This window comes from Salminus brasiliensis, chromosome 8, assembly GCF_030463535.1.
Source record: "Salminus brasiliensis chromosome 8, fSalBra1.hap2, whole genome shotgun sequence".
Taxonomy (NCBI): domain Eukaryota; kingdom Metazoa; phylum Chordata; class Actinopteri; order Characiformes; family Bryconidae; genus Salminus; species Salminus brasiliensis.
This window is the reverse complement of record NC_132885.1, coordinates 1,048,645-1,075,338: the sequence shown is the minus strand read 5'-3', so window position 1 is coordinate 1,075,338 and position 26,694 is coordinate 1,048,645. Positions and strand designations below refer to the sequence as shown.

The 26,694-nt window shown below is 39.7% G+C and overlaps 3 protein-coding genes across 3 annotated transcripts in view; 2 read left to right on the top strand and 1 right to left on the bottom strand.

Moving 5' to 3' along the window:
• Positions 1-8,151, top strand: part of LOC140560499 (histamine N-methyltransferase-like) — an 8,836-nt gene extending 685 nt beyond the window's left edge. The window contains exons 2-7 of the mRNA XM_072684969.1: positions 885-1,025; positions 1,137-1,189; positions 2,752-2,859; positions 4,422-4,552; positions 4,646-4,739; positions 5,387-8,151. Of these exons, the coding sequence (XP_072541070.1) occupies positions 889-1,025; positions 1,137-1,189; positions 2,752-2,859; positions 4,422-4,552; positions 4,646-4,739; positions 5,387-5,742 (879 nt within the window). The 5' untranslated portion in view covers positions 885-888 and the 3' untranslated portion in view covers positions 5,743-8,151. The remainder of the gene's footprint in view (positions 1-884; positions 1,026-1,136; positions 1,190-2,751; positions 2,860-4,421; positions 4,553-4,645; positions 4,740-5,386) is intronic.
• Positions 1-26,694, bottom strand: part of nxph2a (neurexophilin 2a) — a 289,488-nt gene that overhangs the window by 83,607 nt on the left and 179,187 nt on the right. The gene's annotated exons all lie outside the window — the stretch shown is intronic.
• LOC140561146 (ribosomal protein S6 kinase alpha-3-like) lies at positions 10,439-13,953 on the top strand. Its single transcript, XM_072686111.1, has 5 exons — positions 10,439-11,253; positions 11,670-12,491; positions 12,923-13,135; positions 13,329-13,690; positions 13,901-13,953. The coding sequence occupies exons 1-5, from the start codon at positions 10,439-10,441 to the stop codon at positions 13,951-13,953; spliced, it is 2,265 nt and encodes a 754-aa protein (XP_072542212.1).

Below are 26,694 nucleotides of genomic sequence, written 5' to 3'. Positions count from 1 at the left end.
TGCTGTTGTTCCTCGACGTGCCACCAAAACATCCCTCTACAGACCTGAAAACAGGACTCATAGGACCAGACCTTCCATCTTCAGGTCCTCCATCACTTCACGGTCCAGTTCTGATGCTCACCTGTTTATAGGAGGTGGCGGTGGACAGGGGTCAGCATGGGCACTTTGACCGGTCTGCAGCTACACAGCAGGGGGCGCTGCACTGTGTGTTGCAGTAGTAGTAGTATCATCGTTCTTGTGCCGCAGTAGAACTTCTGATGGGATAGCCGCCGCCAAACTGGTGCATTGATGAGCCTTGGGCGCCAGTTGGTGGTCATTATTAGTAGATACTTTAGATGCTCACCACCGCTAGCCGGAATCCCCTCAAGCCTTTGTCCAGTTTGGGAGATACTCTGACCTCCTGTCGTCTGGACATAACGAGCTGACCCTCATCCTGATGTGGTCCTCATGCTGTCCATTTCTCCACATCCAACATCCAACTGTCTAACAGAGACCTTTACATCATCTGGCATTATTCAGCATGGTGCTAATGGGTTCACATTGATCTGCTCCAGAGAGTCCTATTCTATTGGCAGTACTTCTTCTCTACAGGGACTAGACCAGCTGTGTGTGTGTGCATCAGCAATGGGTGCAACCTAAAATAGCTGAATGCATTTATTAAAAGAGGTGTCCAGAAACATTTGGACATGTTGACTTGTAGCTAGCCTGTGTGGACGTCTGTTAGCTAACGTAACAGACTTCGCCGTTCGTGTTCTCCAGGCATGTTTGAGATGATGTGGTGGAGCTTCACGTGTCTTGGAGAAGCACTATACAGCAGCATGTACAGAAACGCTTGGGCTCAGGTTTAGCCTCTGAAGGCTTCTCGATGTGTGTCTGTGTTTCAGAGCGATGGCGGCCCCCCTCAGGACTCTGGTGGATGACTATTCCAGATACCTCCAAGCCTTCCAGCTGTTTCTGGATCGCTCCTCTGAACACCAGTGCATGAGAGATTTCATCAATGGAGCTCTTCCAGACATACTGGTTGGGTGAGTAAGGCCTTTGGGTCGTAGTTTACGCTGTAGTACATTGGACCTCCCATAAAGTCATAAACCGTGTGATTATAGATAGCATGTTCCTCGCTCTCCCCCTTTCTGCAGCATCGGATCTGGACAGGAGACTCTGAATGTGATGGGAGTGGGAAGCGGAGCAGGTATGACTCCTCTGACTGCCGTAGGAAATGTGTCAGGGCTAGATCAAGGGCTAGGCCACCTCCGGCCACCAGAGGGAGGCATTGCATGCTTTGTGGAGCCAGTTGAGCCCGATACACAGCCACTTGGGCGAAGGGATTTATAAGGGGAGATACACTGACTCTCCTGGGCTGTCTAGATTTCCCCACCCGTTTCTGGGACCCACGTTATTTGGACCAGTCCCAGTGCTTACTCTGTGTGGCTCTTATCTGTTTAGCTCTGTCTGCTCTCAGTCCTGATGGCTCTGTCTTTGACCCCTTTTACAGCAAATATCTGCCAGCTGATATGATTCCAATCTCACTGTGCATTTCTAATTCTGAGGGCACCTTAAGATCAGGGGAACAGGTTACCACACTTATGAAAAGAATATAATAGTACAGTTCCAGATGTGTTGTCAAGCAGAATCTTCCAGCTGTTGCAGCCTCATTTCCTAAATATGTATTATATATATAACGGCTGGAAGATTCTGCTTGACCGCAACACATCTGGAACTGTACTATTATATTTTTTCAATAACCTGTTGTTGCCACACTTTATATATATATATATATAATTTCTCCCACTGTTTACTTTTGTACTTGTTTCCAGTCTCTGCATAACTGCTGACAATTTAGCAATATAGGTGCACGGCCATGGCCTCAAAACAAACCTGATTAAGCGCTCTAATTAATCATCTCTGGGTCACAAATTTAAGAAGTTAAATATGAAAAGGGATATGAGTATAAATGTAAAATCAAAGCTGACTATAAAATATGAAGAACGTCAAAAGGATCTAAATAAAATAATATCAGATTCATAAACAAATAACAATAAGATTCTTTTTTTCATTTTCTGATTTTAGATTTTCAAATGAATATAAAAATAATTATTACAAAAAATAATAATAATAAAAATAAAACACATGGACTCCAGGTTTTTTTGCAGTGGCAGCAGTGACCTGTTGTTTAAAATGAATTAGCCCTATCCTTAGCCCTAGCCAGCAGTAATCTGTCCTGACGGGCTGCAAAATACATGGAAACTCGTGGAAACTCTGGATTCTCTGTAAACCTTGAAAGATTATTTGGAGAGATTTGCTGGTCAGTTTGTCGTTTAAAGCAGTTTGATTGATGATTGATCTCCGAGCCCAGATTCAGTCGATTAGCCAAGACACCTGTGATATGTGCTTCCATAGTTTACAACAGGCTAGATGCTAGGCTAATGTTGCAAACAAACAAACTCTGGACTTGAACCATTTTCTGAAGAAAGGATAAAACAACTGCTAAAAAATTCAGGATAATATAAATGTATAATGGGCTGCCGTACCATACCCATTATACTATAACCCATTATTATGAACTATACTGTAATACTATAATGCTGTAATGCTGCAGTTGATCACAATAATGATAATATCAACAACCTCTGCTTGATATCTTCTTAATTTATCTACGTTTTGCATCTGAGTGTCTTGCTATCCCTTTGCTGCTGTGGCACTGTGAATTTCCCACTGTGGGACTAAAAAAGGATTATCTTATTTTATCTACAGGTGAGATTGACCTGGAAATGCTCGGGCAGCTGCGCTTAAAGCATCCAGAGGCCAAAGTGGACAATGAGGTGGTTGAGCCCAGCGGTGACATGATTTACAAATATAAAGGTACGGACTGATCATTAATCTGTTCTTCATCTGTCGTTTGCTGATGCGCCTACCAGGTTCAGTTCAATCTGAGCAAATTTAGTTTATATCATTAAAATTACATAGAAACATGTATGTTAAATGAAAGCTCTACTGTAGCCCAGCCTGATATCATGGCAGTATTTTAACCTGTCTTTGCCTAAAATGCCGCCAGAAAGACAAGCTGTCTCAATTTTTACTATTAAAACTCAAGTTAGAGATCTCTGTAATACTAGAAATTCATATTTCAGATATCAACCATGAAATGTTTACTACTAATAATATCAGATCTACAGACGAGTGACGAGTCAGGGTGACATATACTCAGGATACACATTTTCAATGGGCCGAAAATGTTATTACAAACTTCTGTTACCAAAGAAACATACAGGACTGCCCCAAAGTCAGAAACCCCTTGATTCACAATACCAGTACCAGGACACAATTCTACGGAGATCAACTAAAGAGTCTGCATTAAGAAAGAGAAAGTCAAAGTGATATAACAGGAGTTCCCAAAACTGGAGTTAAAAATGGGAACCTTAACAACCCCCTGCAAGGCCTGCTAGACCAGGAACACTGCTCACAGTCATATACACAACAGGAGAAAATCCAGCCCCACTCTCCCTTCAGCTCTGAGAACATCCACAGGTGTGTGTGTTTTCATCTTTCCACTGTGAGAAGATGATTCAGCATCGTAGGACGTGGAACTAATCAAGTAGCTCTCACTGAGAAAAGAAGCAAACAGACAAATCACAATGCAGACTGCAATGCAGTCAAATCCTCACCAGAAGTCTCCTCCAGAATCGAGTAGATAAACTGCTTGATTTCAGAAGAAACAATGATTGAGCAGGTGTCCCAATACTTTTGTCCATATGGTGTTTGATATGTGGAAGTGTAGTAATATTGTGATTTGTAATACTGTATCGATCCTCTGAAAGTTTTGATTGATGTTAATTGATAGTTTACATGTAAAGAGTGGTGATAGACAGTGGCCACTAGAACACTAATAATGTTGTACTGTCTCCAGATTCCTTTGTTCTGATTGGATGAAAGTAGACTTTTCTTTTCCTCTGTTGTATTAATCTGATGGTGTGTTTTTATACTGACAGTTTTCATAAAAAATGTATTTTAAAAAATACATCAATGTATCACGTTATACTGAATCGTAACCTGTTACCTGTCCCGTATATCAGTGGTGTAAATTGTACTTCAGATGACTTTTTATAGCTTTAAATTTGGTGTCAGACAAAAAGTGCATTTTGAAAATGAGGGGAAAAAGTGACCCCAGGATGTCAGCGACACGACACTGAACAGGAGTGCGGTTGGTGTTGAGTGCTGGGTAAAAAAAATGGCCTACCAATTGGCCAAGCAGGGTTTGAATACTGGGCCAGGCAAGTCCACCATGGGCAAGACTCCTAACTCTACCTTCCCCTACCTGACATGTCTGTGAGAGCTCAGGATAAGAACATAAGATACATGCAGTGACGTAGTTTTGTGCTGAAGAGGAAGATGACCTGAACTGTAACGGTGTTCACTCTGTTCAGTTTTAGTCTCGAAGACGCCGGGCCTCGATCACATTACCTTCAGATGGAACAAGATGACATCGTCTGAGTTTGAGAAGGATTGGAAAGAAAGAAGCTCTGAGAAAAAGATGGACTTTATTCACATGATTCAGGTTCGTTCAGAGCTTTTCAGTCATGTTTTTTTATCTGTATTAAAAACGAGCAGGTGATTGACTCTCAGCTCCTTTCTGATCCATGTTGTACAGATGCTGTACTATGTTAAGGATCCTGAGGCCACGGTTTCATTTTTCCGAAGTTTACTGAACAGGAATGGAAAACTGCTCATCATCCTGGTGTCAGGTGAGCTAAATGAGTGCTCACACACACACACACACACACCAATAGCTTTAATCAGAGGGACGTAACTAACGTGTGAATATTACAGTCCTAAAAATATTAAAGTCCTAAATGTTACATAAACACTCTTCAGACTGAAGTTATTACATACTTCTGTTACCAAAGAATAACTCCACAAGTTTGTGCAAAGTCCCTGTAGTTACTGAGTAACTGCACACCTTATTGTGTGTTAACCCGTTAATAAACTCACCTATCAGTGTGAAAAACTGGCTGATTGGATCCAGGCCAGCAGGGGGCGTTTATTCTACAGATTTCCAAAATCAACGATGATAAAGATTTTAAAGGGCCCATCTCTGTAGTTTCATTTTCCCCTGAGCCCTGAGCTTATGGCATTTGTGTGGTTTTAAATATCATACCTTACATCATGTAAACTGGGGACTAGCTTCCATTCATTGTTAGCAACACTGCTAAACTACTGACCTATTCCCTGCTGGGCCTTTAAGACTGAGATAAGTCAATGCTGATTGGTTGGAGACTGCATGGATGGTGCTAAAGTGCTGTAGAGCGAATGAGTGGAACTAAACTTCTCAAGGCTGACTGGGTTAAACGCCTATGGTAACACTTACACTACCTAACTGCGCCCCCTGCAGGAGACAGCGGGTGGGGTAGGCTGTGGAGAACCTACCGCACCGAGCTGTGTAACACCGACATCAGCCAGTGCGTCACAACCGGAGACATCAGGAGCTTCCTGGATGCCAAAGGAATCCCCTACCAGAAGCACACCCTGCCGTCCCAGATGGACATCACAGAGTGTTTCACAGAGGGAGACGAAAAAGGAGAGCTGCTGCTGGACTTCCTGACCGAGGTGATGGATTTCAGTAAGAGTGCCTCCCCGGAGCTGAAGGCAGGCGTTCTGAAGCTGCTCAGACATCCAGACTGCAGCAAGGAGGTGGACGGCAGGATCATATTTAACAACAACCTAGAAGCTGTAGTGCTCGACCCATAGCTCTCAAACACAGATGTGCTAAATACAGAGACTGCAAATTACTAATCGGTTCTAGACCCATTTGGATCACTGAGAGAACAGCTATTATTATATAAATACTGTTAAATTGGTAACATGCAGATATTTTAGTGCTGTAGTCCAGCATATAGTTTAACAAACACTTTAATATAATTATTTGTTAATAATGAATTATTTAGCTATATGATTCCAATAACTTAGTGCATCACTATTTTTATAATATTTTTGACTTTTAAATTTACTTTTAAATGGACAAATTGTCAATTTAAATTGCAGTTATAATGACTTATTTTTCCAATCATAAAATCCTAGAAAACGTAAAACTTAATATAGTCATTTTAAAGGTACAAGTATTTGTCACTGTACTCTGTACAGCGAAATGTGCCCTCCGCATTTGACCCATCTGTGGTAGTGGTAGCTAAATCGTAAGGTATCTTTAATCTACACCCTTAAAATAGATTGTTTAGTAAAGTTAATTCAAATATAGAATAAATTTGACAACTGAAAGAACCATTTGGATGCTTAAATAGATCTGTACATAGTTAAAGCGTTCTTCAGATTGGTGGGAAACATTTGTAGAGGGTTCTATATGGCACCAAAATGGTTCCACTATCATTACAAGTCAAAGAACCTATTGTCAGTGGTACATTTTCGTAAAGCTGTAGCATTTTTGTCTGTATTTCACTGTAGGATTTTTGATATTGGTACGCACATCCTGGTACATCATTTACAATACAAAACCGATACACTTTGCAATCTACTACTACTACCGATCCTATACGATACGATTCAGATCAGAGTGGGTGGGGCTAAACTGCTGCAGGCCAAATGGAAGGAATCCCCCATCTGGATTAGCATCAGAGAGAATAAGAACAGCTATTAGTAGCGTTATAAGTGCAGTGAAATTAATAAAATACAGAATTGCCAGAGCATATATATATATATATATATATATATATATAGCAGTATGGTCTTGACTGTTGCACAGTAGTAAGGGGTGTGAATCTGTGTCTAACAGATGTTACATACTTTTCAATACATGCGATACAACCCATTTAAAGATAACGCTAAAATATGATTTAATAATATGGTTGTTCAGCTCTTGAGTTCGGTGCAAGTTATCAGTCAGGGGCAATGTAATGTTGTGTAATTGTTACTATCTAATTAATATCAGACTGTTAAATTCAAATAAGACAGGTCATAGGGCTGGGCGATATGGGCAAAAAATGATATCCCGATCTATTTTCGCATCTTATCGTATATTATGGAATCATATATTGGCGATATATGATACAATATTATATATGTTGTGAAATATAATGTACAAGATATGTACAAATATCCATATAAACGATATAGCCTCACTTAATATCCCACATTTAATATATCGATATACCGCCCAGCCCTAACATGTCATACCTCATGTCTCATGACATCTCTCTCTCTCGTTTAGTTTTAGTTACAAACTGGATCTACAGTGTAAACAAAGGGGTTTGTTAGGGTTCTTTAGTAAATGCGCTGGTACTATACAGAATCCTAACAACCCCGAGAACCACATAAATGGTTCTTAATGCTCAAGTGCCTCACTAAGTCAGTGTTCAAATACAAGGAAAACCTCTGATAGATTTTTCACATGGCGTAAAAAATAAGGTTCCACTTTCGCTATGGCTCATTAATCAATTCAGATATTTGCTCAGATTGGATTTGGCTATCCTGATGGTTCACATTCATTAATAAAGGTGAGCCCTGACAGCGCTGGCTGATGACTAATCGTGTGATTGTGTGCATACAGGCAGACAGACATATGAAGTCTGATCTGATCTTTCACACTCATACTACATGCCCAATAATCAGAAATGTGTCTGATCTGGGACTACATGTGAAAGTGACTAAGTCCCGTTTTGAAAATATCGGATTTTACATGTCCACACAGTCCTGAAAAAAAAACAGTCTTTGCTTTGTTTTCCAATAAAATCATTACTTGCTGTTACGACCACCTCCAAGCTTACAACTGTGACGCACCTCAGCCCAGTAATGTGAACATGAAGAACCCTTGATCAGTACTGTGTAGAACCCTTTCTTTATTTACTTGATTAAATGTTTAATAATAGAAGAACGTATCTGTGTGTAACTGTGGTTAATGTACGTTTATAGATCTAATGCACAGTGAAAACCATCCACCAATAAAAGCTTAATATTTCTCATGTATAACTGATGTATAAGCTTTAGCTCGGTGTCAGATCGGGCGCCATCTCTATTGCAGATATCTGACATTGAAAGCACACTGATATAAACCCTAATTCAATTCAATAGTTATTGTTTTGAAATTTTTGAAAGTTTTGAAATGAAAATGCAACTCTGAATTAATAAAAATGCAGTACATGACTAAAATGATTTTTAATTGTTTGGTCAGTAGCGCGTCCCTGTGGAGATATAGCCAGCTGAAGTGATTCACTGTACTCATCAGTGATGCTGTTTTTAACTTAGGAGGAAGGAAACTAAGGAAATATATATATATGTTTTAATTGCTTTGAATTTGTGAACATTCACTAATAATCAGCATTAGCCACGTCAGCATTGCAGCAGTGCTATAATATATTTAGTTTTAAAAGGGCTTGTGAAAAAGAAAGGAAATGACTGTTGTCAGAGAACCTGATTCAGGGGTCATTAAAGTCATTAGTGTGAATTAATTTAATTGACAGTGCATTTGTTTTTTTTCCATAGAACCAAGAAGTTCAAGTTCACATACAGTGTCAAAGACGGTTTAACCAGTAATGAAATGCAGTGCAGATTTATAAAGATAGGAATAATTATACCTATATGCAGGGGTGCTGTACAGGGGAGGTGCTTGGGAGATTAGGCTGATGTCAGGTCTCAATTAAATTAAATTAATTTTGGCAGAATTGAGGACCAGTGTATATATGTATGTGTATGTCACTGTAAACATAAAGGGAAGGTAAGGTGGTCCTGTGTTACACTACTCAGCTCTGGCTCTGTAAATAGGAAACAATCAAAGTGGCTCAAACTGAGCAACGTTTGTGAATGTCTGTGATAGATAGCAGCAATTGTAGCTATATGCAGAAATCTTTCCTGGTGAGTTTAATATCAACCGTCGCTCTCCAGCCTTTAAGCACATTATACAATTAACTGATTTATACAATTATTCAATAACAACAGGAAAAAGTTTAATATAACACTCTAAATGTAAGTATTGTGATATATACTGAGGAGGAGCTACAGTCTCTCAGGGTGAATATTAATAACGCTCTAAATGTAGGTATTGTGATATATACTGAGGAGGAGGAGCTACAGTCTCTCATTAGGGTGAATATTAATAACGCTCTAAATGTAGGTATTGTGATATACACTGAGGAGGCGGAGCTACAGTCTCTCATTAGGGTGAATATTAATAACGCTCTAAATGTAGGTATTGTGATATACACTGAGGAGGAGGAGCTACAGTCTCTCATTAGGGTGAATATTAATAACGCTCTAAATGTAGGTATTGTGATATACACTGAGGAGGCGGAGCTACAGTCTCTCATTAGGGTGAATATTAATAACGCTCTAAATGTAGGTATTGTGATATACACTGAGGAGGCGGAGCTACAGTCTCTCATTAGGGTGAATATTAATAACGCTCTAAATGTAGGTATTGTGATATACACTGAGGAGGAGGAGCTACAGTCTCTCATTAGGGTGAATATTAATAACGCTCTAAATGTAGGTATTGTGATATACACTGAGGAGGCGGAGCTACAGTCTCTCATTAGGGTGAATATTAATAACGCTCTAAATGTAGGTATTGTGATATACACTGAGGAGGCGGAGCTACAGTCTCTCATTAGGGTGAATATTAATAACGCTCTAAATGTAGGTATTGTGATATACGCTGAGGAGGAGGAGCTACAGTCTCTCATTAGGGTGAATATTAATAACTCTAAATGTAGGTATTGTGATATACGCTGAGGAGGCGGAGCTACAGTCTCTCATTAGGGTGAATATTAATAACGCTCTAAATGTAGGTATTGTGATATACACTGAGGAGGAGGAGCTACAGTCTCTCATTAGGGTGAATATTAATAACGCTCTAAATGTAGGTATTGTGATATACACTGAGGAGGCGGAGCTACAGTATCTCATTAGGGTGAATATTAATAACGCTCTAAATGTAGGTACTGTGATATACACTGAGGAGGAGGAGCTACAGTCTCTCATTAGGGTGAATATTAATAACGCTCTAAATGTAGGTATTGTGATATATACTGAGGAGGAGGAGCTACAGTCTCTCATTAGGGTGAATTTAGTATTTAGCTAAATGTGGCGTATTTAGTTAATTTATCTAACAGAACAGTTTGATTGTAGATCTAAAATAATTCACTACAAATATGCAATAACAAAATAGGGGCAATGTTTTGGAAGCATGTGTGTACATGCAGTTCTATACAGCCAATGAGGAACTGACCTCAGTGACCTGACTCCTCCTCTCCATTGTGATGTCATGCTGATGACATCACGGAACCTATAAATAGGCCTGCTCTCCCTCATTGGCTCAGTTGGGATTCAGCAGCCCGCTAGACAGCTGATTCCTATGTTGTCAGTGACACTGATGTCATTTGGCTGAAGCTCTTATCTAGAGCCAACTTATCTAGAACCGGCTTCCATCTGCAGGGAAACAATGGAAAGCAAGAAAGCCTTGAAGAGCCTGGGCTTTCAGGTGGTTCGCAAAATCGGTGAAGGGAGTTTTGGAAAGGTGATGCTGGCCACGTCCAAGAAGTACCCCGACCAGGTGGCCATTAAAACAATGGACCTCAAGTTGATGAAACCTGGTTTTGTTTCCAAATATCTGCCCCGGGAACTCGCCATTCTCCGAAAAGTACAGCACCCTCACATTGTTCAGGTGCATGACATCATTGAGGTGCGTAACAGGCACGTGTTCATCGTGATGGAGGCTGCCTCAACCAATCTCTGTCACATGATCCAGGAGCTCCACCACATCCCCATTGACCAGGCCAAAAGGTGGTTCTCCCAGCTCGTGAGTGCCGTGGTCTATCTGCACCAGCAGAACATTGTCCATAGAGATCTGAAGTGCAGTAATGTTCTGCTGACTGCTGATGACCAAATCAAACTGACCGACTTCAGTTTAGTTCGCATCTCAAGAGGCTTCCCTGACCTGAGTGAGTCGTACTGTGGCACTCCTCACTACTCTGCTCCTGAGGTGCTTCTGCATGAGCCCTATGACCCGAAGAGGAGTGATGTGTGGAGCCTGGGTGTGATCTTGTACACCATGGTCACTGGGTCCCTGCCCTTCGACAGCAACAATCTGAAAAGGCTCCCGCATCTCCAGAAGCGACCCTTGAATTATCCAGATGGTGTCACCGTGGATGAGCCCTGTAAGAACTTCATCTCCTACATGCTGAAGTTCCATTACTACCTTCGGCCTTCGGTGGCAGAGGTGGCACAGCACCAGTGGCTGCAGTTGCCTGAAGACCGGTGAGTAAACCATTGAGCTGGAACTGGAGTCTCTAGTTCCAGGTTTATAAATATAAAGAATATTTCATTGTACTTTTATTTTAATTGGATTTTTGTTGGTGATGATTTGATTTTAGATTGTGGGTTTATATCTCTATATAAAGAAGAACCCATACTGTATTAGAACGTTACTAGAACTCTCCTGTAGATGTAAATTAAAGCACATATAGGAAGAAGAGGGGGCTCACATTGGGGCAACATTTGAAGAACTGTTAAACACTGAACTGCTAGAAGTTCTTTTAGAAGAGCTGTTAGGATTAAGATCAAAACTGAATCAGGACTAAATAAACTGCTGATTCCAGCAGGAATGCACAGGAGAAAGAGGTCCTCACAACCTCCTCCACCTTCTAACTTTCTGCTTCTTTCTTCATCTGCAGGGAGAAAATAGACACTGACAAAGCCCTGAGAAGCTTGGGCTTTGAGGTGCTGGGCAACATCCAGGAAGGCAGTTTTGGCAAAATTAAGCTGGCCACGTCCAAGAAGCACCCCAAGCAGGTGGCCATTAAAATAGTGGACCGTGTATTGATGGAACCTGATTTGGTGAGCAAATTTCTGCCCCGGGAACTGGACATCCTGAAAACAGTGATGCACCCTCACATCGTTCAGGTGCATGACATTTTTGAGATGCCTAACCATCTGGTGTTCATCGTGATGGAGGCTGCAGCCACGGATCTCCATCAAAAGATCCAGGAGCTCCACCACATCCCCGTCGATCAGGCCAAAAGGTGGTTCTCCCAGCTTGTTAGCGCTGTGGACTATCTGCACGAGCAGGACATTGTCCATCGAGATCTCACCTGCAGTAATGTCCTGCTGACTGCTGACGGTCAAATCAAACTGACCGGCTTCAGGTTTGGACGCATTTCAAAAGGCTCCCCTGAAGAAAGTAAGACGTACTGCTGCACTTCCTACTACACTGCTCCTGAGGTGCTTTTGGCTACGCCCTACGAGCCGAAGAAGAGCGATGTGTGGAGCCTGGGCGTGATCCTGTACGTCATGCTCACTGGGTCCAGGCCGTATGACCACACGGATTTGAAAGAGCTCCCAAATCTCCAGCAGCGACCCTTGACCTTTCCGGAAGGGATGGCGGTGGAGGAGTCCTGTCAGGAGCTGATCGCCTACATGCTGCAGTTCCGTCCTTCCTTTCGGCCTTCGGTAACACAGGTGGCACAGCATCCTTGGCTGCAGTCGAGTCAAGAACAGTAAGTAAACCATTGCACTGGAACCCGAGTATCTAGTTCCAGGATTATAAACATGAGGAACATTTTCATTGTATTTTAACTGTAATTAGATTTATTGTTGATTTATTATTAAGCTTTTATTTCTTGCTTGTTTGTTTACATGTAACTGAGTTGTTTATTCATTTCTATTTTAATTGATTAGCTTTGAAAAACTTTAGAATGAACAAACCCTGTTGATGCTTTTTGGGTGATTGGGTGATTCACAAAGCAGCATTTCTCAGCTTAAGCCCAGTGTTAAGGACTGGAATGTCCCTCAGCTCTTCTTCTATTGGACAGGCTGGACTCTGGGATTCAGTTCTCTGACTGAACTGAGAACCCTGCTTTGTGACTCCCCCTGAGACTGGTCAGCTGTTTACTTATTTGCTGTATTTGTCTTGTATTTTTATCAACAGTGAAATGAGTGAGACTGCAGACTCATCTGTGGCTGAGGCTAAAAGCGCTCCACAGGAGAATGCGTTCGGGTTTCCAGAGAGACTCTGTGATGAGAGCTGTAAGGAGATCCAGCAGCAGCAGCAGCAGGACACTGGAGATTTAGATGGGGAGAAGGTCCTGTCTCTGACCGACGCTGATGAGCAGAACACCATTAAGCGTTTGGAGAAAATACGGTATGTTTGTTTGCTTGTTTGTTGTTTACACACTATTTATGACTGTTGTATCTCTGCTCTCTCCATTAAAACAGTCAGTCCATTAGAACAGTGAAGAGCTGTTCTGTAAATCAGTGAATAGGTAACATACAGTATTAGCTCACTAACAATAAGCTAATACTTATTCTCCACATTGCTTCTGTACCGTCTCCAGAGTTATAGGCAGGTTTGTGGTGGAAGCCGTTGACGAGGACGGGGAACCCAGTTCTCATGGAGACGTCAGCCCACTCCAGGAAGACGACAGCAGTAGAGCTGGGGCAGGTCTAACTTGCCGAAGTGTGGAGGCTGTGGAGGAGGAGCACGGCTGCTTCTGCTGCAGTCCTTTTTGTGCTGCAGTTAAAAGGGCAGCTAAAGCTTATGTTGTCACACCGATTACCAGAGCCTCCCGGTCACTTCGAGGGAAGGTGAAGAAGTTCTTCATCTCTGCGGTGCACAACTCCTCCTCTTCCCAGCAGGGGGCTCCACATTCTGCTGCCTCCACAGAAGCTCCTGCCTGTTCCAGTCCTGAACAGAGACGTGAGGATGGGACTTCGGACATCCTGCTCCATGGGCTGGTGGTGGAGGCAGAAGCTGTCCTCCCACAGCCCACAGTGAGGCAGGGAAGAAGAAGGCTGCGATTCCCCAAGTTTAAGGTAAGTGGACTGTTGAGTGATCGTGACGGTCCTTTAAATATTGATCAGAAATGTTTCAGTTGGTAAATCTTTGTCATTTTTGTCTCTCCAACAGATCCTGAAGAAGAGAGTTCATCCTCTGTAGACGACCAGCACGGCTCCCAGTAATGGTAGTGTACTGTCTGGGTTTGATTCTGAAGGGAAAGTCCCGCTCCATGGGCAGGTGGTGGAAGCAGAAGCTGTGCTCCCATCGCCCATTGTGATGCAGGAAAGCAGGAGACCGAGTCTTCAGCTCCCCTTCAGCTCCCACAAGGTCTGGGTTGGAGATGAGTGATTGGAGGAACAGCCTGCCTGATCTCAACCCGAGGGGTAGGGTGTTATTGGACTTTTGTGCTAGTCCCAATTTGTCCACAGCAAACACCATGTTCAAACACAAGGTTGCTCATGAGTGTACTTGATATACTCATAGTGTACCTTGAGCCAAAGGTCACTTCATGATATTGTGCTCATATCATGTGACCTTAGGCCATGTTTGGACTCTCGGGCAAAGAGAGGCACTGAGCTGTTAACTGATCATCATCTAGAGGTGAGTTGGGCAAGGTGGCGGGGAAAACTGCCAGACAGACCTACGACGGCCCAAACGACTAGTGAGGGTCTGCTGGGATAGACCTGATTTCCTGATTTTTTGTAAAGCTGCTTTGCAACATCTTCAGGTTTGCAGTGGCAGTAGTCCAGGGAGTGGGAGCAGTGTGGAGAGTCCATGGAGAATGACGTTCGGGTGGCCACAAGGAGGTTCTGTAAAATAATCCAACAACTCAGAAGAGGAAGGAGAATCATTGTCCAAACTGTGGTCAGTTAGGGCGGTGAAGCTCTGATCTCAGCTGAGGATATTGTTGGGCAGTGTATAGAACACCCCTAGAGGAATTCCTAAACTCGAGGAACATGCCTTCTGTCCAGGAGGTAGGGCTGGAAGCTACCAGGGAGTCCGAATCTCTCCACCTCTCTGGCCAAAGTCACTGAGGAAGCTGAAGAAAGCTCCATAGTGGCAAAGCACCAGAAGTGGAGGAGATTCACCTGGAGGAGCTGAAGGCTCTGGGCACTGGAGGGCTGTCTTGGTTGAGATGCCTCTGCAATGTTGCATGGACCTCGGGAACAGCACCTCTGGACTGGAGTACTTGGGTGGTGGTCCCATTTTCAAGAATGAGAACCGGAGAGTGTGTGCTTACTCTTGAGGTATCACACTTCTCAGCCTCTCCAGGAAACTCCATTCCAGGGTAGTGCAAAGGAGAATGCACCCGATAGTTAAACCTCAGATTCAGGAGGAGCATCGCAGGTTCTGTCCTGACTGTGGAACAGTGGACCAGCTCTTCACACTCTCTCAGATAGTTGAGGGGTCATGAGCGTTCACCGTTCCAGTCTACAACCATGTTCCCCGAAGCTTTTTGTGAGAAGTGCTCGGGGAGTACGGGGTGCCGAGGTCACTGATGTGAGCCGTGCAGTCCTTGTACTCTCGGTGTGAGAGCTGTGTCTGTTCTCTCAGCACTAAGTCAAGCTTGTTCAGTGTTGCCGTTGGGCTCCATCAGGGCTGTGCCTTGTCTCCACTCCTGTTTGTGATGTTCATGGACAGGATAGCAAGGCTTCTGTGTGTGATGGCCTCCGATGAGCACTTGAGCAGTTTGCAGCTGAGTGTAAAGCGGTCAGTATGAGAATCAGCTCCTCCAGGTCTGAGGTCATGGTGGCGTCCCATTCACTCTTCGTGACGGAACGAGGAGCTCTGTTATCCGGGAGAGGCTCGGAGTAGAGCTGCTGCTCCATGGCGTTGAGGTGAGCCAGCTGAGGTGATTTGGGCATCTGATAAAGATTTCCCCCGGTCATTATCAGTCCCCCGGTCCCCTCTGGACATGGCCGAATGGGAGGAGACCCAGAGGAAGACCCAGGACCTGCTGGTGTGATTATATCTCTCGGCTGAGCTGGGAATGCCTTGGGGAACCCCAGCAAGAGGTGGTGGAACTTGTTGGGGATGGGAATGCCTGGACTTCTGTGCTCGCCTAATACCACTGCAGTCCTGAGCTGAAATAAGCAGTTAAGAAGAGGATGATGATGAAGATGAGCTTCAACTTTAAGGTATGTGAACTTTTTCCTCTTCTTGACACACAGAAAGCTCTGCTATTGGGTGACATTTGCAATAGTGCCGCTTTAGCTGAATTGTTAATAAACAATACATTTAATAAAACATTTATTAATAGAGCAGAGAGCCTGGATCAAAGAGCCTGGATCAGAGAGCCTGGATCAGAGAGCCTGGATCAGAGAGTCTGGATCAGAGAGTCTGGATCAGAGAGCTTGGAGCAGAGAGCCTGAAGCAGAGAGCTTGGAGCAGAGAGCTTGGAGACATGATGGGAGGAGTAATCTGGATAATCTGGAGTGAGTCTGGAGGAGTAAAGAGGGAGCCTGGAGAAGTGAGAAGTGATCTGGAGAAGTGATCTGGAGGAGTGATCTGGTGGAGAGTTTGTGTGTTGGTCAGCATGAATAAGAGATGTTCTGTATTACTGATGTGTTCTGGATGTTTCTTTTTTTCTACTCAAAGAAAAAAGAAGTTTAATAAATTATTATTATTAAATTGAATTAAATTGTTATTTATATCATTATTGTAATATTCATTCTTTTTATTATGAGTATTATCAATATCATTAAGTAATAAAATAATACTCTGACAAACCGAGGCTTTATAAAAATGTAATAATAGGACAGATCTGTTATTTACAAATATGTTTCCATAATCAAGCTTTACTTTAATTTTCCTAAGTTTTAATTATAGACAAAAATATTGTTCAGAATATGACTTTAAATATGACTTTAAAATGTTTAATACAGAAAAATAAATGAAAATGAAAAGTCCCATAATTTTATGCCAGCTTTATTTTAACAGTGACACAGAATATCAAAAGAAAAACTTTGAGAATTACATAAAAACAGAAATAAAAATTAACTTGAAAATCATTGAAGGAAATAAGTATTTGACCCCCCAGTAAAACATCATTTAATACTTGGTGGCAAAACCCTTGTTGGCGAGCACAGCAGTCAGACGCTTCTTGTAGTTTTTAGAGGTTTGCACACACTTCACTTCAGGAGTCATTCTGGCCCACTCCTCTCTGCAGATCATCTCCAAATCCTTAAGGTTTTAGGCGTGCATTTGGAAACGTGAAGCTTCAGCTCTCTCCAGAGATTTTCCATGGGATTGAGGTCAGGGGACTGGCTAGGCCATGGAGCCACTCCTTTGTTTATTTGGCTGTGTTTTGGGTCGTTGTCGTGCTGGAAGACCCATCCCTGACCCATTTTCAGTGCCCTGGCAGAGGGACGGTGTTCTTAGGGTCATATTCCGTATTTTTCTTCCTCCAAACATGTCGAGTTAAGTTGAGGCCAAAGAGCTCAATTTTGGTCTCATCTGACCACAGCACCTTCTCCCAGTCTCTCTCAGAGTCATTAATATGTTCACTGGTGAACTTGAGGCGGGTCTGGACATGAGCCTTCTTGAGCAGAGGAACCTTGTGTGCACTGCAGGATTGTAAACCATTGCGTCTCAGTGTATTACCAATGGTTTTTTTTTTGGAGACTGTGGTCCCAGCTGCCCAGCTTGTTTCTCATGCTCATTGAGACTCCACGAGGTGATATCTTGCATGGAGCTCCAGGCCTAGGTCGACTGACAGTAATGTTGTACTTCTTCCACTTCCGAATAATTGCACCAACAGTTGTCACCTTCTCATCCAGCTTCTTACTTATGGCTTTGTAGCCCATTCCAGCCTTGTGTAGGTCAACAATTTTGTCCCTGACCTCTTCAGACAGCTCTTTAGTCTTGCCCATGGTGGAGATGTTGGAGTGTCACTGAGTCTCTTGGCAGGTGGCATTTTACACAGGTGACAATTTGGGACAGGTGTCTCTCATGCAGGTAACGACTTTACTGAGATTAGGGTGTGTCAGTGGTCTGTGGGAGTCCACATTAGTCATGGTTTTTAGGGGATTAAATACTTAGTTCCCTCAATGAACTGCAAATTATTTTTTATTTAAATATTATTTCATTTTCTAGATTTTTGTTTTGATATTTCATCTCTCGCTGTTAAAATGAAGCTACTATAAAACTCATAGACTGTTTAATTATTTGTCAGAGTACAAATTTTCAAAATCAGTGGGGGATCAAATACTTATTTCCTCCACTGTGTGTATATATATATATATATATATATATATATATATATATATATAGTGAATAAGGCTATCATTAATTATATGAAGTATATTAATTACATTAATTATAAAAATATTTATTTAGTTTACGTCATTTACTATTCATATAATAAATTTACCTCAGCAGCGCTATTCTAATTATACATTTACCTCATTACTATTCATATCATAAATTTACCTCAGCAGTGCTATTTTAATTATACATTTACCTCATTATTACTATTCATATCATAAATTTACCTCAGCAGTGCTATTTTAATTATACATTCACCTCATTATTACTATTCATATCATAAAGTTACCTCAGCAGTGCTATTCTAATTATACATGTACCTCATTATTACTATTCATATCATAAATTTACCTCAGCAGTGCTATTTTAATTATACATTCACCTCATTATTACTATTCATATCATAAATTTACCTCAGCAGTGCTATTTTAATTATACATTCACCTCATTATTACTATTCATATCATAAATTTACCTCAGCAGCGCTATTCTAATTATACATTCACCTCATTATTACTATTCATATCATAAATTTACCTCAGCAGTGCTATTCTAATTATACATGTACCTCATTATTACTATTCATATCATAAATTTACCTCAGCAGTGCTATTTTAATTATACATTCACCTCATTATTACTATTCATATCATAAAGTTACCTCAGCAGTGCTATTCTAATTATACATTTACCTCATTATTACTATTCATATCATAAATTTACCTCAGCAGTGCTATTCTAATTATACATTTACCTCATTATTACTATTCATATCATAAAGTTACCTCAGCAGTGCTATTTTAATTATACATTTACCTCATGATTACTATTCATATCATAAATTTACCTCAGCAGTGCTATTTTAATTATACATTTACCTCATTATTACTATTCATATCATAAATTTACCTTAGCAGTGCTATTTTAATTATACATTCACCTCATTATTACTATTCATATCATAAATTTACCTTAGCAGCGCTATTCTAATTATACATTTACCTCATTATTACTATTCATATCATAAATGTACCACAGCAGTGCTATTCTAATTATACATTTACCTCATTATTACTATTCATATCAGAAATTTACCTCAGCAGCGCTATTCTAATTATACATTTACCTCATGATTACTATTCATATCATAAATTTACCTTAGCAGCGCTATTCTAATTATACATTTACCTCATTATTACTATTCATATCATAAAGTTACCTCAGCAGTGCTATTTTAATTATACATTTACCTCATGATTACTATTCATATCATAAATTTACCTCAGCAGTGCTATTTTAATTATACATTTACCTCATGATTACTATTCATATCATAAATTTACCTTAGCAGCGCTATTCTAATTATACATTTACCTCATTATTACTATTCATATCATAAATGTACCTCAGCAGTGCTATTTTAATTATACATTTACCTCATGATTACTATTCATATCATAAATTTACCTTAGCAGCGCTATTCTAATTATACATTTACCTCATTATTAATATTCATATCATAAATGTACCACAGCAGTGCTATTCTAATTATACATTTACCTCATTATTACTATTCATATCATAAATTTACCTCAGCAGTGCTATTCTAATTATACATTTACCTCATTATTACTATTCATATCATAAATTTACCTCAGCAGTGCTATTTTAATTATACATTTAACTAATTTTTACTATTCATATCATAAATTTACCTCAGCATAAATATTAGCATGCTGCTTGAGCTTTATGGTTCCTGTGAAGAGGCAAGATGTCCTGCTCCTGGGTCTTCCACCCTTGTCTTACAGCAGCTGGACATGGGATTCTTCAGCCCTTTGAAAGCAGAATATTCCACCCAGTACATGGTCTGGAAAAGGAGGCATTCAGCCAAACAGTTGATTAACTTTGTTTAGGACTCAAGATTAAAGAGATCTGCACTGATGGGTCAAAGCTTTTGTGTGTTTTCTACCTTATGGCTTTCCTGCACTACAGGAAATGAACTCATCAGGTCAGCTTTAATGTTCTATCATTTGGATTTACAGGTTATTCTCAGATGAGATTAAGTCAACTTAAAATAATTGATATTAAATTGATATCAAAACCCCAGAGTTTGACTTCTTGGTCCTTCTTGGATAATATGAACAGCTCTTTACCAATATAAAGGCTCCAAAATGACCCATATCACTACATTACATTCAAAATGAAGTATTTTATCTCATACATGAAGATATCATTGTTTTATTTGACAGCAACAATAAAACATACACAAAACAATCCTGGCCATGGGGATCAGGATATCTGTCGCTGATTTTCCAAACACAGCAGCTTGGTAGCACTACTCTTTGCCCTCCCCCTAATGAAATATATTACCAAACATCAAACTGCCTATAACAGCATATCTGTGCTCCCTGTTGTCAGTACCAGGTTTACTTCAGTCTTGTAATACCAGAATGTGGTTTCTGGTGTCTCTCACCAGCCTCAAAACTGCGGAATTCACACACAGCAGCTCCATGGTCTTGCTGATGCACCTGTCTGGACCCTGGACACATTTTTTACCAAGTCAGTAGGCATGTCCCTGCAGTAAGTGCAAATACACCATTGTGGTGCTGATTCTCCAGAGGTAGGGGGCATTTCTGGTTGTGCACGGCCTAGTGCATTGAACATCAATTCAGGGTGATGGTTCAAAACGTCCTGAAAGAGCTCTCTCCTTTCCTGAAGGTTCAGGTTGTTTACCAGAGTCTAAAAGAAAAATCATTTTGTAAGTGAAAGGTAATCTTTAGAAATAATTGGTCGAGACAAAATAAAAAGCCAAACCACCTGTATCTCTGTTATCTGTGATAACTCAGCAGTTCTCCTAATGTCATCACCTGTCACTCTTCCTCTCCCTTTCCCTCTGCCTCTGCCTCTGCCTCTCAAAGATAAGGAGTCAACGCTTGCCTCCTGTAAAAGGATTAAACATATAAACACACAAGGAATGAACAAACTCAAACTCCCATATTGTGGAGTGATTATTAACAATGCTACATTTACTTTGTTGTTCAGTTAATAAATATGTTGAATAACTCAGATAATGATCTGAGTTATCTGACTGGTGTTCCTTATGGGCGTATTGGGCTTCTGGTTTATACAATGTTAGATAAATATTTACTGAAAACCACACAGCTAATTAAAGTCATTAAAGTCATTTACCTTTACAGGATGATTTAAAAGCACATAAATGTACATGCATGTTCTGATGTAGCTTAGTACAGTCCTGTACTTTCTCTTAGATAAAATGTCCTTTACTGTTGGTCTAACAATCCTAATAGCTGCAGTCTGACTGACCTCCTATCTACTTATAGCCAGTGTTTTATCTGCTGCTCACTAAAATAATGCTGCATCTCAAAGAATGCCTTCAGACTCCATTTTCCCCTTTTTTATGTTTTCTGGATGTAATTGCTCTACATTCAGATTAATCAATCATAAATAATCAAATATTCTAACGTCACTATTTTGTTTTTTTTCTGTAGACAGTAACAGTATGTATCTGCATTAAAAACCTAAATATTATTATTATTATGAAAAGAATGAAAACAGTAGCTGTATAATTCTCTGACATCTTCTGAAGACACCTGAAGACAGCAGTAGCAGTTTTATTCTAATCAATTTTTTCCTCAGCAGTAGCAGCAAATCATAAATTTACCTCAGCAGTAGCAGCTAATCATAAATTTACCTCAGCAAAAGCAGCTAATCATAAATTTACCTCAGCAAAAGCAGTTAATCATAAATTTACCTCAGCAATAGCAGCTAATCATAAATTTACCTCAGCAAAAGCAGCTAATCATAAATTTACCTCAGCAAAAGCAGCTAATCATAAATTTACCTCAGCAATAGCAGCTAATCATAAATTTACCTCAGCAAAAGCAGCTAATCATAAATTTACCTCAGCAATATCAGCTAATCATAAATTTACCTCAGCAGTATCAGCTAATCATAAATTTACCTCAGCAGTATCAGCTAATCATAAATTTACCTCAGCAGTATCAGCTAATCATAAATTTACCTCAGCAAAAGCAGCTAATCATAAATTTACCTCAGCAAAAGCAGCTAATCATAAATTTACCTCAGCAATAGCAGCTAATCATAAATTTACCTCAGCAAAAGCAGCTAATCATAAATTTACCTCAGCAAAAGCAGTTAATCATAAATTTACCTCAGCAATAGCAGCTAATCATAGATTTACCTCAGCAAAAGCAGCTAATCATAAATTTACCTCAGCAATATCAGCTAATCATAAATTTACCTCAGCAATATCAGCTAATCATAAATTTACCTCAGCAGTATCAGCTAATCATAAATTTACCTCAGCAGTATCAGCTAAGCATAAATTTACCTCAGCAGTATCAGCTAAGCATAAATTTACCTCAGCAAAAGCAGCTAATCATAAATTTACCTCAGCAAAAGCAGCTAATCATAAATTTACCTCAGCAAAAACAGCTAATCATAAATTTACCTCAGCAGTATCAGCTAATCATAAATTTACCTCAGCAGTATCAGCTAATCATAAATTTACCTCAGCAGTATCAGCTAAGCATAAATTTACCTCAGCAAAAGCAGCTAATCATAAATTTACCTCAGCAAAAGCAGCTAATCATAAATTTACCTCAGCAATAGCAGCTAATCATAAATTTACCTCAGCAAAAGCAGCTAATCATAAATTTACCTCAGCAGTATCAGCTAATCATAAATTTACCTCAGCAGTATCAGCTAATCATAAATTTACCTCAGCAGTATCAGCTAATCATAAATTTACCTCAGCAAAAGCAGCTAATCATAAATTTACCTCAGCAATATCAGCTAATCATAAATTTACCTCAGCAATATCAGCTAATCATAAATTTACCTCAGCAGTATCAGCTAATCATAAATTTACCTCAGCAGTATCAGCTAATCATAAATTTACCTCAGCAGTATCAGCTAAGCATAAATTTACCTCAGCAAAAGCAGCTAATCATAAATTTACCTCAGCAGTAGCAGCTAATCATAAATTTACCTCAGCAATAGCTGCTAATTATAAATTTACCTCAGCAATAGCAGCTAATCATAAATTTACCTCAGCAAAAGCAGCTAATCATAAATTTACCTCAGCAGTAGCAGCTAATCATAAATTTACCTCAGCAGTAGCAGCTAATCATAAATTTACCTCAGCAGTAGCAGCTAATCATAGATTTACCTCAGCAATAGCAGCTAATCATAAATTTACCTCAGCAAAAGCAGCTAATCATAAATTTACCTCAGCAGTAGCAGCTAATCATAGATTTACCTCAGCAGTAGCAGCTAATCATAAATTTACCTCAGCAATAGCTGCTAATTATAAATTTACCTCAGCAATAGCAGCTAATCATAAATTTACCTCAGCAAAAGCAGCTAATCATAAATTTACCTCAGCAGTAGCAGCTAATCATAAATTTACCTCAGCAGTAGCAGCTAATCATAAATTTACCTCAGCAGTAGCAGCTAATCATAGATTTACCTCAGCAATAGCAGCTAATCATAAATTTACCTCAGCAAAAGCAGCTAATCATAAATTTACCTCAGCAGTAGCAGCTAATCATAAATTTACCTCAGCAGTAGCAGCTAATCATAAATTTACCTCAGCAGTAGCAGCTAATCATAAATTTACCTCAGCAGTATCAGCTAATCATAAATTTACCTCAGCAATAGCAGCTAATCGTAAATTTACCTCAGCAATAGCAGCTAATCGTAAATTTACCTCAGCAAAAGCAGTTAATCGTAAATTTACCTCAGCAAAATCAGCTAATCGTAAATTTACCTCAGCAATAGCTGCTAATCATAAATTTACCTCAGCAATAGCAGCTAATCATAAATTTACCTCAGCAAAAGCAGCTAATCATAAATTTACCTCAGCAATAGCTGCTAATTATAAATTTACCTCAGCAATAGCAGCTAATCATAAATTTACCTCAGCAAAAGCAGCTAATCATAAATTTACCTCAGCAGTAGCAGCTAATCATAAATTTACCTCAGCAGTAGCAGCTAATCATAAATTTACCTCAGCAGTAGCAGCTAATCATAGATTTACCTCAGCAATAGCAGCTAATCGTAAATTTACCTCAGCAATAGCAGCTAATCGTAAATTTACCTCAGCAAAAGCAGTTAATCGTAAATTTACCTCAGCAAAATCAGCTAATCGTAAATTTACCTCAGCAATAGCTGCTAATCATAAATTTACCTCAGCAATAGCAGCTAATCATAAATTTACCTCAGCAAAAGCAGCTAATCATAAATTTACCTCAGCAATAGCTGCTAATTATAAATTTACCTCAGCAATAGCAGCTAATCATAAATTTACCTCAGCAAAAGCAGCTAATCATAAATTTACCTCAGCAGTAGCAGCTAATCATAAATTTACCTCAGCAGTAGCAGCTAATCATAAATTTACCTCAGCAGTAGCAGCTAATCATAAATTTACCTCAGCAAAAGCAGCTAATCATAAATTTACCTCAGCAATAGCTGCTAATTATAAATTTACCTCAGCAAAAGCAGTTAATCATAAATTTACCTCAGCAATAGCAGCTAATCATAAATTTACCTCAGCAATATCAGCTAATCATAAATTTACCTCAGCAGTAGCAGCTAATCATAAATTTACCTCAGCAATATCAGCTAATCATAAATTTACCTCAGCAATATCAGCTAATCATAAATTTACCTCAGCAGTAGCAGCTAATCATAAATTTACCTCAGCAATATCAGCTAATCATAAATTTACCTCAGCAGTAGCAGCTAATCATAAATTTACCTCAGCAATATCAGCTAATCATAAATTTACCTCAGCAATAGCTGCTAATCATAAATTTACCTCAGCAGTATCAGCTAATCATAAATTTACCTCAGCAAAAGCAGCTAATCATAAATTTACCTCAGCAGTAGCAGCTAATCATAAATTTACCTCAGCAGTAGCAGCTAATCATAAATTTACCTCAGCAATAGCTGCTAATTATAAATTTACCTCAGCAATAGCAGCTAATCATAAATTTACCTCAGCAAAAGCAGCTAATCATAAATTTACCTCAGCAGTATCAGCTAATCATAAATTTACCTCAGCAGTATCAGCTAATCATAAATTTACCTAGCAGTGCTATTTTAATCATAAATGTACCCTAGCATAGCATTACCGCACTGTTTGAGCTTTATGGTGCTGTAGTTACAATAAACATGTTAGTGTAGTTTATGCAGTGTTTAGCGCTACATGGAGCAGAAGTGAGCATCACTTAACCAGACGCTCAACCCGGCTCTTTGTGTAAAGACTCCATTAACATAGCTAGCGCTAGCAAAGTACTAAACCAACCGCTAACAGCACAGTTTGTAGAGTTCTGACTTTAACCATTGATAAAACACCTAAAGTTAGCGTGAGCATTTAGCAACCCAGCTATCTGCAAACTTTCAGGTAATGGTGGTAGCTAACCTGTCTAGCTAGCTAGTTTAACTTTTAAGGCTAGCTAGTTTAACTTGCATTTGTGTGTCTTCTGTATGTTTTTAATGCCTCTCTGATGATCCTCTTCTTTCAACAACAACCTTCCCTTTCGCTCATTATCAGAACACTGTATCTGAGTTTGACTAAAAGTCTGGAGTGTGGATATGCTGCTGTAGAACTGTGTTCCGCTCTTTGTATTTACGTCCAGGATTTACAGTTTAAGTTAACAGGAATTTAGCACAGCTTTCAAATTCAAAATAAAGAAAACAGTCAGACTTCCTAAAATATACTAAAATAAATAAACCATATCAGCTGAAACTGAAAATAAGTTCATTTTGCCAAACACAAAAACAGGTTCTTATCTTTAAATATTTACTATAAATTATTTTTTTAATCAAATAATCTATAGTTTTATTTTATCTAAAATTGTATTTTTTTATTATATATTTACAATAAGTGATTTTTCAACACTTAGTTGTCCAAATAACATAAAACCCTGCATGTGCTTTATTATTTATTTGTTATTTATTTATTTATTTATCAGTGTTATCTAGGTTTTGGTGGCGGTGGAGCAGATAGAGGGTCATAAATTCATAAATAACAGTTATTACAGGGCATATATTGCATATTATGCAAGTAAACAACAGACCTGGTTATTTTTGGGCGTTTCTCGAGCTCTGCCGACCCTGATCCCTCACCACACTGAGGCAGAGACTGGAGGACAAGTGGACAGACCAGTACACTTGATGACCGGTGGAGGGCACCAGGCCATGTTAGCTAGTGCAGGTCTTGCTGCTTGCTGTGCTTTGTGTATCGTGCCTGTAGGTTAGTCTGAATAGCGGCATGTCCGACGCTAGCGACGGCTGCTATTGCTGCCTCCATATTGCAAACAAGCTCCTGACTCCAGTTTGGAAATGCACAGTTTCTTTAGCATTGTGAACACTGCATTAGGATTAGGGGGAAAGTTAGCTTTTCTTAGCTTTGTTGATGCCTTGATTGATTCACATGCTTAATTTGAGTTGTTTGATATTTTATAAATTCATATTTACAGACACTGGAAATGGTGTAAACCTGACTTCACCTACATGTTAAACTACCATTTAAAGTAGGAGCTTTACACTGTACATGAGTATTCATTAAGCAGACCTTCCTCACTGGCTACTTCCTGCATGTATCCACT

What these genes read in the sequence shown, in the direction of transcription:
- LOC140561146 (XM_072686111.1), top strand. Translation starts at nt 10,439, where the DNA reads ATGGAAAGCAAGAAAGCCTTGAAGAGCCTGGGCTTTCAGGTGGTTCGC. An exon ending in AAGCGTTTGGAGAAAATACG is followed by an intron (nt 13,136 to 13,328) that starts GTATGTTTGTTT and finishes TACCGTCTCCAG; the next exon opens with AGTTATAGGCAGGTTTGTGG. An exon ending in TTCCAGTCCTGAACAGAGAC is followed by an intron (nt 13,691 to 13,900) that starts GTGAGGATGGGA and finishes TCTCTCCAACAG; the next exon opens with ATCCTGAAGAAGAGAGTTCA.